The sequence below is a fragment of the Nerophis ophidion genome, linkage group LG17 (genome assembly GCF_033978795.1).
Source record: "Nerophis ophidion isolate RoL-2023_Sa linkage group LG17, RoL_Noph_v1.0, whole genome shotgun sequence".
Lineage (NCBI taxonomy): Eukaryota > Metazoa > Chordata > Actinopteri > Syngnathiformes > Syngnathidae > Nerophis > Nerophis ophidion.
Window position 1 is genome coordinate 26,166,180 of NC_084627.1, and position 15,641 is coordinate 26,181,820.

General features: G+C 39.0%; 1 protein-coding gene across 4 annotated transcripts in view; it reads left to right on the forward strand.

Annotated features, from left to right (window-relative positions):
* Window positions 1-15,641, forward strand: part of hook3 (hook microtubule-tethering protein 3) — a 58,931-nt gene that overhangs the window by 25,863 nt on the left and 17,427 nt on the right. For 2 of the 4 annotated variants that reach the window (XM_061876693.1, XM_061876692.1), the window contains exons 4-11: window positions 2,387-2,437; window positions 2,526-2,658; window positions 2,742-2,809; window positions 2,962-3,024; window positions 7,514-7,597; window positions 8,045-8,107; window positions 10,862-11,025; window positions 11,124-11,264. In XM_061876693.1, coding sequence (XP_061732677.1) covers window positions 2,387-2,437; window positions 2,526-2,658; window positions 2,742-2,809; window positions 2,962-3,024; window positions 7,514-7,597; window positions 8,045-8,107; window positions 10,862-11,025; window positions 11,124-11,264 — 767 coding nt within the window. The remainder of the gene's footprint in view (window positions 1-2,386; window positions 2,438-2,525; window positions 2,659-2,741; window positions 2,810-2,961; window positions 3,025-7,513; window positions 7,598-8,044; window positions 8,108-10,861; window positions 11,026-11,123; window positions 11,265-15,641) is intronic. The other 2 variants (XM_061876695.1, XM_061876696.1) reach the window with 1 other exon arrangement.

A 15,641-nucleotide genomic window follows, 5' to 3' on the forward strand; every position in this document is an offset into this window, starting at 1 on the left:
GATTTCCGAGGGACAAAGCACATGTAGACTGGTTGGGCAAACTCCCATGCACCCTCAAGAACCCTGCCGAGAGTATAGAGCTGGTCCACAGTTCCACGACCAGGACGAAAACCACACTGTTCCTCCTGAATCCGAGGTTCGACTATACGGCGTACTCTCCTCTCCAGTACACCTGAATAAACCTTACCGGGAAGACTGAGGAGTGTGATCCCACGATAGTTGGAACACACCCTCCGGTCCCCCTTCTTAAAGAGAGGATCCACCACCCCGGTCTGCCAATCCAGAGGTACCGCCCCTGATGTCCACGCGATGCTGCAGAGTCTTGTCAACCAAGACAGCCCCACAGCATCCAGAGCCTTAAGGAACTACGGGCGGATCTCATCCACCCCCGGGGCCTTGCCACCGAGGAGCTTTTTAACTACCTCAGCAACCTCAACCCCAGAAATAGGAGAGTCCACCACAGATTCCCCAGGCACTACTTCCTCATAGGAAGACGTGTTGGTGGGATTGAGGAGGTCTTCGAAGTATTCTTTCCACCTATCTACTACATCCGCAGTTGAGGTCAGCAGAACACCATCCGCACCATACACGGTGTTGATAGTGCACTGCTTCCCCTTCCTGAGGCGGCGGACGGTGGTCCAGAATCGCTTCGAAGCCGTCCGGAAGTCGTTTTCCATGGCTTCCCCGAACTCTTCTCATGTCCGAGTTTTTGCCTCCGCGACCGCTGAAGCTGCACACCGCTTGGCCTGTCGGTACCTGTCCACTGCCTCCGGAGTCCTATGAGCCAAAAGGACCCGATAGGACTCCTTCAGCTTGACGGCATCCCTCACCGCTGGTGTCCACCAAGGGGTTTTAGGATTGCCGCCCCGACAGGCACCAACTACCTTGCGGCCACAGCTCCGATCAGCCGCCTCGACAATAGAGGTGCGGAACATGGTCCACTCGGACTCAATGTCCAGCACCTCCCTCGCGACATGTTCAAAGTTCTTCCGGAGGTGGGAATTTAAAGTTTCTCTGACAGGAGACTCTGCCAGACGTTCCCAGCAGACCCTCACAATGTGTTTGGGTCTGCCAGGTCTGTCCGGCATCCTCCCCCACCATCGCAGCCAACTCACCACCCGGTGGTGATCGGTAGAAAGCTCCGTCCCTCTCTTCACCCGATTGTCCAAAACATCAGGCGGCAAATCCGATGACACAATATTGTGATTCATCAGAATGTTTCCTTATTCCTTTTTATTACATACAAAATTTAGACCAAAGTCAGTAGTGAGAAACGACTATTGGCTCTTATACCTGAGTGTGTAAATGACAAAAATGACCAAAAAATATTTTGTTTTAATAGTACATATCAATCTAATCACTGTAGAATTGGCTATAAACTGATACTACACTTGGTATTGTTGCTGTCGATATTTGTGTCTGTTTACATTTAAGAGCTCTAGCCTGGCAGTTAGCTATGCTATTTTGTATCCTCCTTAAATGTTTAGTGTAGAATGTTTGTTTAGCTGTTCCTTGTTCTCCAGTTATAACAATGCTTTTAAGGAAAAAAAAATCTGCCACCATGGAGGGAAACCTTAGTGAACAGATTAGAAGGAGGTGTATTAGCAGCTAGCTCACAGCAAGGATGTTACATTGCATTTTAGGATGCCTTCATTCGAATGCTGCTGTCAATTTTGCTAGACACAGCTCGAATGTGTCATCAACATGCATTATTACAATATGACAATAGTATTAAAAGCTCTATCATCAGCCAAATTTGTATAATATCATATATGGTCTATATCCCGCAATCCTACTTTGGATGAGACAATCCACACTGGATCAAACTGTATTTCCATCCATCCATCCATTTTCTACCGCTTATTGCCTTTCGGGGTCGCGGGGGGCGCTGGCGCCTATCTCAGCTACAATCGGGCGGAAGGCAGGGTACACCCTGGACAAGTCGCCACCTCATCGCAGGGCCAACACAGATAGACAGACAACATTTACACTCACATTCACACACTAGGGCCAATTTAGTGTTGCCAATCAACCTATCCCCAGGTGCATGTCTTTGGAAGTGGGAGGAAGCCGGAATACCCGGAGGGAACCCACGCATTCACGGGGAGAACATGCAAACTCCACACAGAAAGATCCCGAGCCTGGATTTGAACCCGGGACTGCAGGAACTTCGTATTGTGAGGCAGACGCACTAACCCCTCTGCCACCGTGAAGCCCACCAAACCCAACGTGACAAGTGCAAACACAGCCAGTAGAGTCAGAAATAAAAATATTTGCTCATAATTGAAATTATGTGAAGGATTAATTTGATTCACTTCACTACTTTGTTTCATGTATGTATTGTATATATGAGGCAGCTATCTATATTTATTTAAATATGTTATAGGTCAGCAATCTAAAAAAGATCCTCAAAGGCATCCTAGACTATAATCAGGAGGTAAGACAATTTGTTCCTTTATTTTTCTTTAACACAATGGCCCTAGATGTTATAGTATGTTTTTTCTGTGTATTCCCTGTCCCACAAGATTCTTGGCCAACACATAAATGACTTCACACTTCCTGATATCAACCTTATTGGGGAACATTCAGATGCAGCAGAACTTGGGAGGATGCTGCAGCTCATTCTGGGCTGTGCGGTCAACTGTGAACAGAAACAAGGTGCACATTAGATTTGTATGCTAAACATAATGTAATACGAAATATATATCCTCTCGTGATCAAGTGTTTATTTATTCATGTAGAATACATCCAAACCATCATGATGATGGAGGAGTCAGTCCAGCATGTCGTCATGACAGCCATTCAGGAGGTACATTGTCAAGCCTGATAATAATTCTTTAGACTTAAATATGAAATATCTGAATGTATATATGGGTGAAATGTGTATCCAATTTCTGAATCATGTTATTCTATGTTATCATACTGTTTTGTCAAACAATTACACTTTTTCCCCCCCAACAGCTGATGAGTAAAGAAACACCAGTGATTGGAGGTAATGACTCCTATGTGGATCTGGACAGACAGGTATTGACACTTTTGTTAGACCTCCAGGACGGTGTTCATATAGCTGCACTTTGTTTTATCAGGCTTTGTTCACACTGCAGATCAATTGTGATTTTTTTTGCCCATTTGTGACCTGTATCGATTTTTTAAATTTGAATGTGAACAATGCAGTTCAAATTTTTTAAATCTGACCCAGGCCTCTTTCGTATGTGGATATACATCAGATATGTAAGTGATGTGATTGCAGTGTGAATGCTCGGTTGCATTCATCTGACCAGAATGTCATCAAAAGCAATTAAGAATCATAATTATTAGCCAAAATAGACATTTGCAAAATAAATAGTTGACAAATGAGCAAAAAAACAGGCGGAAATAATATATTTTAGGAACTAACGTCAATGTTCCACCAGCTCTCGTCCGCAAGCTCTTTGAAGCAGATATTGTAACAAATGTCCCGCAAACTGCGAGACTCATAGTACTTTCCCTTTATAAGCACCAATATTTCTGTTCAGAAAATGACGGATTGCACAAAATCCTTAAAATTGACACAATTGCACCGGTACTGAGACCTACTAGAATTGGACTTGCGTAAACACTACAACATGTGTGATGTCATGTCTGCGTGCTGGTCAGATTGCATTCACTTCATTACTGTGGTGTCTCGGCGTGCGTTCAAGAGCGCACTGCTGCTATTAGATGACGACAGTAGTGGACAGTATTGGAAACGGACGTATTTGTCCCACGCTTAAAAGTATACCGTGGAGGAGAGGTTGGTTTCATTTTCTCAACACAGCGTCCTGCTGTGACAGAGTTAATGACGTAAGGAAACATGCAGCAGGCGATGATTTCTAGTAGGGTCGGGCGATATATCGATATACGCGATATATCGCGGGTTTGTCTCTGTGCGATATAGAAAATGACTATATCGTTATATTCGAGTATACGTTCTCACACAGTTGCTTTTAGCTGCGGGCATTACACTACAGGCTCTTCCCACTCCTTCTTCTGTCTCCTTCTCACAGACAGCAAGCGCACAAACTTACACACGTCACATACTGTCACGTCATACGTCACATACGTGTACGCCCTCGCGGAGCATAGAGGTAGCAGACGGGGTAACGTTAGCTGTGATGCTAGCGAAGCCATGCGAGTGGTAATACGGGAGAAAGAAGGTGCGGAACTGGTGACAAAGGAAGGAAGAATTAATTATTAAGAAAAACAGCAGGGGGTCCATCGGATGGCGGTGGTTCGGCTTCAAGCGGGAAGATGTCGAATAGACAACCGTAATCTGTCAAGTGTGGGGCACAAGCATTGCTACACAAAAGTAGCATTACTGCTAATATGTAGCATCATTTGAAAAACCACCTGCTAATAACTTTATTAAAGACAGTTTTGGTCAATTGATTTAGTTGTGATTTCCTTCTCTGCATGAAAGTTTAAAATGAGCATGTATTAATGCAGTATGAACATCCATCCGTCCATTTGTTTTAATGTAGACACATAGAATCATCATACTGCTGTGATTAAATGTATCAAGTGTTAATTCAAGGCTAAGGCAAAATACCGAGATATATATCGTGTATCGCGATATGGCCTAAAAATATCGAGATATTAAAACAAAGGCCATATCGCCCAGCCCTAATTTGTAGGGAATGTTACCACAACTTGTTTATGAAGTCTTCCCCTTTGTTTACTGGGATGGTCATCTCATCGAACTGAACGCAGGCTGTGAAGATTTGGTATTCGATGTGAAAAGTATCACTCATGTTTATTTCTTTTGGCTAAACTGTTGCACTGAAACACACAGTTGGAGAAGAAAGAAGCTTGTTTATTAGACTTAATCTTCATTACCCAAACTGGTTTTGAGTTTTATATTGCTATCAAAAACTATACACCATGTTTTTACATGTTGTGGATTTGTTCATTTCACAAAGTTACTTAAAAAAAACATTCATGTGACATATCACTATGTTAATGTTTTATTGTGTATAGTGAATTCCTATACAACATATTTATGCTCAAACTCTTAATTGGTCCGTCCCAATACAGCATGTACATGCGCATACCTTAAAAAAATACTTCTCTCTATTAAAATATAAACATAGAGATAAAGGCATCATTTAATGTGAAAAGAGTGATATGTTGATACTATTGATAAACATAAAGACAAATATTTGCCTTTAAATATATGGATAATGTTTATAGCCCTATTAGACGTTAAGTTCACACCCCAACCTAACATTGTTTTACCAAACATAATGAATAATCCTGATTAATAATTGTGATTTCAAGATTGATAAAAAATTATGGTAGTTATTCATTTGGCCATTATCGTGCAGCCTAAGTGTAAGACTGCATCTCATACTGTATATGAACACACTATTTTCATTTATATGAACAAAAAGTGCAGTATGTCCTATGGCCATCAGGTGCCATCTTGCAAAATTCTTGCAAATTCCATTTGTTTTTAATTTGTTTATCTCGTATGTCCATAAGGCGCTATCTTGTACAATTTCCACATTTACTTAATTATGTTATTTTTTTTTTCTGCCATATTACTTTGTTTATAATATTGGCGTTGTTTTCATGTGCACTTTTAATTTTTACTTGTGGTACAAGTACAGGGTTCTTATCTACAATGATGTTACTTCTTCAAAGGAAATCATTTTGAATTTGTTGATTGTGTTTTATTTCAATAAAACTTGGTGAAAAGATTTCAGTAGAAGTACTTTTTGAAAATGTTGAGCACATTTAAAAAATTCCGTGATGATAACTGTGATAAATTTGGTCACATTAACCATTTGGTCATACCGTGACATCCCTAGTTGTGGGTGTATGGATTGTTCTTATTAGCTTTAGCTCCGTAGTTTAGTCGATGTTTCAAGTGACAGTCCCAACATTGTTTAATTTAGGGCAGGGACTGAGTGTGTCTTGGATGAATAAGCGCTACCGGACACATTTCCCCCCCCCCCAAAATTTTTCTTTCTCGCAATGACAACATATCTGTTACATTTATGTCGATTTTTGTAATATTCTGCGTTTAACAGAAGGTTCCATTCTATTGGCCAATTATGTGACTCTGTCCGCAGTTACATTAAAGCGGAAATCAATTGACTTTACTTTTTTGTTGAGTTTAGTGATTATTGATTAGGCATACTAGCAAAAAAAAATAGCATCCATGGTGAGGTCCCAAATTTCTTGTAGACCTACTCTTTTTTTCACTCATTTACTAATCTGTTTCACCGTCATAAACTCAGGAATTTGCATGCATGTTGCGCGGGGGCCTTTCATCGTTAACCAAAATTTAATTAATTGTCCCGCCCTAATCTTAACTCAGGAGTACCCATGGGTAATTGAAATTTAGAATTATTATAGTTTGTTTTTCAACAGATATCTGGGAGAAAATGACATAAAAACATGCACGGATGTAAAATTATTATTCTTACCAAAAATGTTGAGTTTATGAACATTTTATGCATGCTTGTTATTGTGTATGTACATATATTTATGTATATATATATATTATATAAATATATATATATGTATATATATATATATATATATATATATATATATATTAGGGCTGCAAATCTTTTAGTGTCTCACGATTCGATTCAATATCTATTCTTGGGGTCACGATTCGATAATGCATTGATTTTTTTCGATTCGATTCGATTCTTGATTCAAAAACGATATTTTTCCGATTCAAAACGGTTCTGTATTCATTCAATACATTGGATTTCAGCAGGATCTACCCCAGTCTGCTGATATGCAAGCAGAGTAGTAGATTTAAAAAAAAAAAAACTTTTATAATTGTAAAGGACAATGTTTTATCAACTGATTGGAATAATGTAAATTTGTTTTACTATTAAACGAACCAAAAATATGACTTATTTTATCTTTGTGAAAATATTGGACATGGTGTGTTGTCAAGCTTTTGAGATGCAATGCAAGTGTAAGCCACTGTGATGCTATTGTTCCTTTTTTATTATTTTTATAAATGTCTAATGATAATGTCAATGAGGGATTTTTAATCACTGCTATGCTGAAATTAAAACTAATATTGATACTGTTGTTGATAATATTCATTTTTGTTTCACTACTTTTGGTTTGTTCTGTGTCGTGTTTGTGTCTCCTCTCAATTGCTCTGTTTATTGCAGTTCTGAGTGTTGCTGGGTCAGGTTTTGTTATGGAATTGGATTGCATTTTTATGGAATTGCTGTGTAGTGGTTTGTTGGATTTATTAAAAAAAAAAAATCGATTTTTAAAAAAAATGAGAATCGATTCTGAATCGCACAACGTATTCGAATTGATTTTTTTCCCACACCCTTAATGATATATATATATATATATATATATATATATATATATATATATATATATATATATATATATATATATATATATATATATATTTATTATTAATTTTATTTATTATTATTTTTTTTGTGTGTGTACATATGTATGTATGCAATAAGGGGAATTTAATTATTATTTTTTTTAATCTCAGCTGAAGAAGACTGCTGAAGAGCTAAACGAAGCTTTGGCCACAAAGGAGGAGATCGCCCAAAGGTGTCGTGAGCTTGACATGCAGGTCAGTTTCGAGTAAATTTATTCTTGCCTTATTAAACGCTGTTTTCCAGTTTAGTTAGGTTAGAAGTTTGCATTTCCAGACCCACTCTTCATTAAAAGTTGTTATTCACTCTTGTTTTATGGCACTATTTGCTCTAATACCAACTCCACTCTTTATAATTGTATTATAGATACACTTGCATTACAAAGTTGATGGTAAATAATTTATCTTTTCCATCCATCCATCCATTATCTACTGCTTGTCCCTTTCGGGGTTGTGGGGGGTGCTGGAGCCTCTTCTAAAAATGCTAATATGTGTTCAGTGTGTGTCATCACTCCAGATGATCAAAATTGACTTACGTGCATGCTTTTTCCACCAGCTCCACAAATTGGCTGAAAAGATGATTTCATCTCCTGTTGTTTCCTTTAATTTCCTGACTATTTCAATACTTTGTGCCTTGCTTTAAAGGCTATCCATGTCCAAGAGGAGCGTGATAGACTGAGGTTAGAGTTTAATGAGCTAGAAGAGAGGGTAAATTTAAACTTTCTTTCTGCCTTTTTCTTTCATCCATTCTGTGTGGTGTGTCTAAAAAAGTCTTGGAGTTTATTTTTTTTTCTCAGTTTGCTTGCATTTTATGACTCCTCTCGTCTTTTATACATGTACTGTACATGTATGTGTACACGTGTATGCACAAGTCTACTCTTAGTGAGCTTGGGGTACATTGGACACAATTGGTTTGTGTCAGATGTCAGCCCCCCCACTACGACTAATCTCCTGTTTTTTCCCTTAGTATGTGTCACGCAGTCCTACATAAATAATATGCAGAGAACCTGGTATTTGGAACCAGGAATATGTTTAAAATTTGAACCATGAATGGGTACATGCATTTCCACATGAACACAGGTATTTTTTGTTTTTGTAAAATTTATGAATTTTGCTTGCAAAATTTTGTTTGCCACTGCTTCTCATGCAGTTGACTAAATGTGTAAATTGTTAATGTTATGGGTTAAAGGTCTAATAGTTTAAATTGATCAGTAGCCAGTGAGGGTAGTTTTTTTGAAGTTCTCAAAGGATCAAAAAAATGTTAAACATAAAAAAACCAATGGTAACTGATTTAAAATATGAATTAGCATTGGACCAATTGTGGCAAAAAAAGAGTATTCTATTGATATTGGCTTGCATTTGAAATCTCCAGTATAAGCTTTGATGGAAGCGCGTTTACGTGTGCCAAGCAGGTCAGCCATTTAACAGGTCAGCCATCCATCCATCCATTTTCTACCGCTTATTTAACATCTAAATGTCCTCCAAAAAGCACACAAGCTTGGTCTTTTCTTGCACTTTAGTGAATTCATTTAAAAAAGGTAAACATGATTGGCTACAGGCTACTCGGAACTAGCAGCTACACAACAGCTAAGCACAGAGTAGCACACATGCTAAACAGCCGTAATAAGTGTTATTACTTGAACAATGTCTAAAACGCCACAGTTGTCAATATAAACAAGTATGAAATACATTTATTTACATAACATTTACATATAGGACTGTATTATAAAATACCCAGTAACAAATATGTCCTTGTGATTTAACTTTGTCATACCCTTAAATTAGTAGATTTTTGTGACCACTAGTTGTCGCCCAAAAACAAATTATTATTCCACTTCAAACGCATGAATCTGTCAATTGTTCTCTTAAGTAATTTTACTTGATCAATCATTTTCCATGCTACAAAATAGGTAAGCTATGTAATTGTATGCCTTCAGGTGAGTGTTTTTCGTACCTGCAATTCTTCTCTGTTTGGCCAGTTTCACTAAATTAAACATTTTCTAATATTCCACACTTGAAAATAATTTAAGCATGTGCGATAATTCCTTTTTATATTGGATTAATATCAGTATCACCCAGCACTTAATTTCCAATATATGTATCGTATCGGAAGTGAAAAAGTAGAATCTGGACATCCCTAATATGAATTTTTAACAATTACAAATGAAACTGAATAGAAAGGTGACTGCCGTTCATGGCTGTCACTCCATTTTAAAATGAATGCTATGGTTGCTATACAATGATCCCCATGATTATCGCAAGAGTTAAATTCTCAAGGTATTGGTACTGTCTTTTTAATAGACACTGTTTTCATCTTCCTTATTATTTTCCTCCTTCTTTATGTAGGAACCAAATATTCATTGATCTTATATAACAGCGAGTAGCCAGGCTACCAAATATTGGCAGAGCAATGAGGAGGTTATGGTTTTAATTTATTTAAAAAATTTATACATTTACAATATGGTACATCTCATATTTCCTGTTTGTTATTAAAACATGTCTGAAAGAAAGGAGGAAGAAGCTGAACTTCTTTAATCTTACCCCTTTTTTACAGCAAATTCTTCACCTTTTCTCTGATGGTAAGCAGCTTCCTCTTGGGCTTAGGTCCAGTGCCAAACGCCTTATAGGAACCAAAACGTTTGAGTGACATCATAAAGCTTTAAATAATTCCAGCATTAGCAGAAAACGAACAGCGCACAAAACACAGCATAACAGATCTGTGGGACATGGAGCTTAAGCAAAGAAGAACCAATCAGCTGCCAAGACAGAGGACACAGTGTTCTGTAATTGGTCCACTATAGTGTGCCGCGGTAAAGGCTTCATTGCATCATGCGGTATACTGCTGGTTATATCTACTATATGTTCTAACACTTTTATATATTAAAAAAAATACCTATTTACAGTTTTGAGTGACACGCAAAGTGGTGAAAGGCACACTGTATTGCTGTTGTACTGGTGGGTAAAATCCTACACTTTTTCAAACAATGGCTTTGGTAATGTAATGTTACCCTTTTCACGCGCTTGTGTGTATTATATGGGACATAGCTTACATCGTCAGTGCAGGAAGTTGTGATATAATGCTTGCAGCACTTTAAATAGAAAACAGCACTTTGAACTCCATTATTGACTCACAGATACCTGTGTTTGTGTGGATATAGCCTTAAATAAAACACAATCTGTATTTAGTAATCTGGTGCACAATTCGTAAAGAACTAAAACCAGGATGCAGCTTTTGCTTTGTTTGGTGTTGAGTTTGATACCCTGCCTGTCACACAGAAGACATAAGCCCATAAAGTTTGTAGCCCTCTGTTGGTTTGCCCTGTTGACGATTTGCAGTGTTTTTTCCTTAATCTTAGAAGTTAAATTGCACTGATTGCTGATGACAAAATGGACTGAATGCTGTGTTGTCACAATTTTAATTATCTAAAGCTATTTCATTGTCATATTACCACTGAACCACAGGTTGCAGCCCTGCAAGAGGAGAAAAGCAGTTTGCTAGCTGAAAACCAGGTTTTGATGGAGAGACTCAACCAGTCAGACTCCATCGAGGACATAAATAGCCCGGCTGGCCGCAGACACCTCCAGCTGCAGACACAACTGGAGCAGCTACAAGAAGAAAGCTTCAGGTGTGGAATTTCTACAAAGAATGACTGTGGTTCTTATGTTGTCATTGTGAGCCGATGTGCCGATTTGCAAAGTTATCATTATGATGACTTCTTTCTAGGTTGGAAGCTGCAAAAGACGACTACCGAATACGTTGCGAGGAGCTCGAAAAAGAACTGTTGGATGTCAAGTCACAAATTGAGGAGCTCACATCTTTGGCGGATGAAGCCCAGTCTCTAAAGGATGAAATTGATGTCCTCAGGTAAATGACACTTCAAATAGAGTCCGTAAAGCTCCTGATTCTAACTGCAGTGAAATGTTCAAAGCTTAAGACCCACACAAGTCTTATAATTTTAATTTATTGTAATTTGCCTCAAATCTTTCAAACCACCTTCATGCTCAATGAGTTTATTAACTCAAGTATGTGCAGAGAAAGTGTGACGACAAGTTCAAGCTCAGTACGTTATGAGAAATACTAAATTAGTTCCGTTACTACAGCGTTCTGTCGGTCGAATTTATATCTAAATTATCACGTGTCACTCACACTGGACACAAAGTACATAGAAAATACTGGAGTAAAATCATTAGATACAAAAATTCATTAAAAAAGTACAGTGCATCCCAAAAATGTGAGCTCAGGTACATCCTGTTTCAACTGCTCATACTTGAGATGTTCCTACAAATTAATTTGAGTCCACTTGTAGTAAATTCAGTTGATCTGACATGATTTGGAAAGACTCACACGTCTCTATACATGTCCCACACTTAACAGTGCATGGCAGAGCACAAACTAATAATGAAGTCAAAGGAATTGTCTGTAGACTTCCGAGACATGATTGTCTCGAGGCACAAATCTGGGAATGGGTACAGAAAAATATTTGCTGTCTTGTAGGTCCCAATGATCACAGTGGCCTCCAATCATCCGTAAATGGGAGACGTTTGAACCATCAGGACTCTTTCTAGAGCTGGTCGGCTGTTTAAACTAAGCGATCAGGGGAGAAGGGCTTTAGTCAGGATGATGACCAAATACCCGATAGTCAATCTGTCAGAGCTACAGCATTCCTCTGTGGAGAGACGAGAATTTTTCAGGATTACAAACTCTCTGCAGCAATCAACCTATCAGGCCTGTATGGTAAAGTGGCAAGATGGAAACCATTTCTTCAAAAAATCACCAAGCCAGTACCATCCTTACAGTGAAACATGGTGGCATCATCATGCAGTGGGGATGGTTTTCAGCTGCAGGAATTGCAGTACAGGCGTAATATAATCAAACCTTCTTGTTATTGTCGGAAGTCTAGCAGCTGCATTTTGTACCAACTGTAATCTTTAAATGGAGACCCAAAGATAATACATTACAGTAATCGAGACGAGATGTAACGAACGCATGAATAATGATCTCAACGTTGGTGGTGGACAAAATAGGACACATTTTTGCGATATTACGGTGATGAATGAAGGCTGTTTTAGTAACACTTTTAATGTGTGATTCAAATGAGAGAGTTGTGTCGAAGATAATACCGAGCTTCTTTACTGAGTGGCTTTGTGTAATTCTTTTTTTGCCAAATGTTAAGGTGGTATTAATAAATAAGTACCGGTGTCTAACAGGGCCGATAATCAGCATATCCATTTTTTTTGCGTTAAGATGCAAAAAGTTGCTTGACATCTATTGTTTGATTTCATTTAGACACGCCTCCAGGTGACTACAATCTGGCGTGTTGGTCAACTTTAGGGGCATGTAGAGTTGGGTGTCATCAGCATAACAGTGAAAGCTAACACCGTATTTGCATATGATGTCACCTAGTGGCAGCATGTAGATGCTGCAGAGTGCAGGGGCAAGAACTGAACCATGGGGAACTCCACACCTTACCTTAACATACTCCGAGTTTCACATTATTTTGGGAGACGCACTACATCGTTTGAGTAAGATAGGAGTTAAACCAAGAAAAGGCAAAGTCTATTATACCAATAGGTGTTTTGATACGTTCTAATAGAATGTTATGCTCGACGATATCGAAAACAGTGCTAAGATCAAGTAGCTGCAACATGGATGACGATCAGTATCCATATTTAGCAAGAGATAATTAGTCATTTTTGTGAGGGCTGTCTCAGTAGAGTTATTTGCCCTGAAACCGAACTGGAAGGGTTTACAGAGAAGGGTTTACAGAGATTGTTGGACGCTAAGTGTTCATTTAGCTGCTGTGTACTAATTTTTTAGAGGATTTTGGAGATAAAGGAAAGGTGGGATACCGGCTGGTAGTTCACCATGAGGTCAGGATCGATGTTAGGTTAGGTTTTTGAATGCTAGGGGAACCGTACCAGAGAAAAATTATAAGTTAATAATAATTTGCCAGATCAAGCCAGCAGGACAACGTCAGCAAAAACCAGAGACTTAATCCTGCAGCCACCAAACCTTATCTATGGCGTCACATTAGTGCCAAAAATCCAAGGGCATAAAAACTGTTATCGCGCGCTGATTCTCCACTTCGTGCGAGCGCGCCACCCCCTTTTGCGCGCTTGTGGCACCTTTGTGCTCGTGTGGCGCCTTTTTGCGTGTGCGCGGTGCCTATGTGCGCACGCGCCGTCTTCGTTTTGGCACTTTGGGGGCGGGTATGCTTGGACGGCCCCTCCTTTCTGATTGGTCAGGCGAAAAAAGCTCAGGGCCAATCAGAAGTATAGCAGTGCGGGTCATCGTCAATATGTATTAAGATGATAATGCTCCGGTTGACAAACAAATTCTAAAAAGTCCAAATTTAGTGTAGTTGTGGAAAATGCCAATTGAATTTTATCTAAAAGTCTTTGAAGAAGGTAATGTCTCCTCTGTTGAGAGAACATCACATAGTTAATGAAGTGTCAAGATCAATATCTTTCTTTTCATACACATACAACCAGTCGACAGATGTCAGCCAATGATGGAAATTATATTTTCAAATATGTTTTCTTTCCTCACTTGTCTGTTTTAAAAAATATTTTAATTTATTTAATATTTGTATTTGTAAATATTTAATATAAATATAATTCACTTCACATATAGATCGTTATGGATAAAGTGTGATAAACACATTAGTACAATAACAAAACACCACTCGGGTTTAGATCCGGGCAGTCGTTTCTCCTTATCACGTCTTTCCAGGTTTCACTGTCATTGCCAATGTAATCGTTAAAGGCTCCCGCCAGAACAAGGGAGTCACCTGGGGGAGCACTTTCCAGTACTTGCTCTAGTGAATCCAAAAAGGGCAGGTACTCAGAACCTGTTCCCTCACCCAGAAGCAGAGGGAAGCTACCTTCTCGTCTCCTGGGTTGAACTGCGCCGTACAGGCTCTGAGCTGTAAGGCAACAAGTACTGCCACCCACGCCCATTGCCTCTGACTGCTTGCAATGCCAGTGTGGAAGAGAATCCAGCCCGTCTCGAGAAGACTGGTTCCAGAGCCCTTACTGCTCTCCAAAGGGGGGTGCCCTTTGACCCGTGTCCGGGCGAGAGAAAGCTGGATTCCTTTTTTGTTTTTTGTCATAGGCCTTGTTTACACTGCACACCAAATCTGATTTTTTTTTTGCCCTCAAGTGACAGATATCTTTTTTTTTTCACCAGTCTAAAGGCTCCAAAGTGCTTCACATCTGATCTTTTCACATCAGATTCAGCCCCCATCAATAGTTAGTCTTGAATCCTATTGGAATCTGATCTTTTCAAATGTAACTTCAGTCTAAACGCAATGCGACCTGTATGTGACATAATTGTGATTTTTTTTTTTTTTTGGTGTCAGCTTTGGGCGAGCTATGTCACTTGTGTGCGGCGGAAATACGCAGACGCCAGTGGAAAAGGATATTTCATCGCAACACCCGTTTTCGGTTTCTATTTAAGGCGACCCAATTTTCGGTACATCACTTGTCAATAGTGCACAAATAAAAGGCTCTGTGTAATATATGAATATATATTTTAGACCGAAGAAAAAAGCGATTTTTGAAAGACCGGAATTTGCTTACATGTGAGTTGGAAAAAAAAAGCTCCCGTGGATCCATGCTGGTGTGTGTGTTGATGACACCCCTCCAATATATATTACATTATAAACATCCATTCATGCATTGTATTACTTTCACGTAAAAAAGCACTTATTTTTAAGGCTTTGCGACTTTTATTTTATTTTGTAGTAGTCACGACTTACTCACGGTCAACTTACTTTATTTTCACTTTAAAGTGCGTATGCAAGTGACGTTGAGGCCACATTGGGGCCTGTGCGTGTTTTCACTTGAGTCTGATAAAAGTAAATAGTCACCTGGAAAAAATCAGATCTAAAAAAAAATCTGATTTCGGCCACTTTGGCCTGCCGATTAAATGTTAGTCTGGTCCCTCACTTAGGACCTCTTTGTCTTGGGAGAGACTACAAAAGTGCAGGGATGCCCCCAGACAATATAGTTCGTAGGATCATTGGGTACTCAAACTCCTCTACCACAATAAGGTCGCAGTTCAGAGAAGAGGGAATAAGTCTGTAACATAATAAAATTCATAAAAAGTGAAGCGTTGTGAATACTTTTTGAATGCACTGTAATTTGCTTTTGAGGCTTTCAAACAATCTTTTAGCTTTGCATTTTTGCTAGTTCGCCAGAGAGTCATGTTTATGGATCAAAACAAAATGTTTTGCTGTAT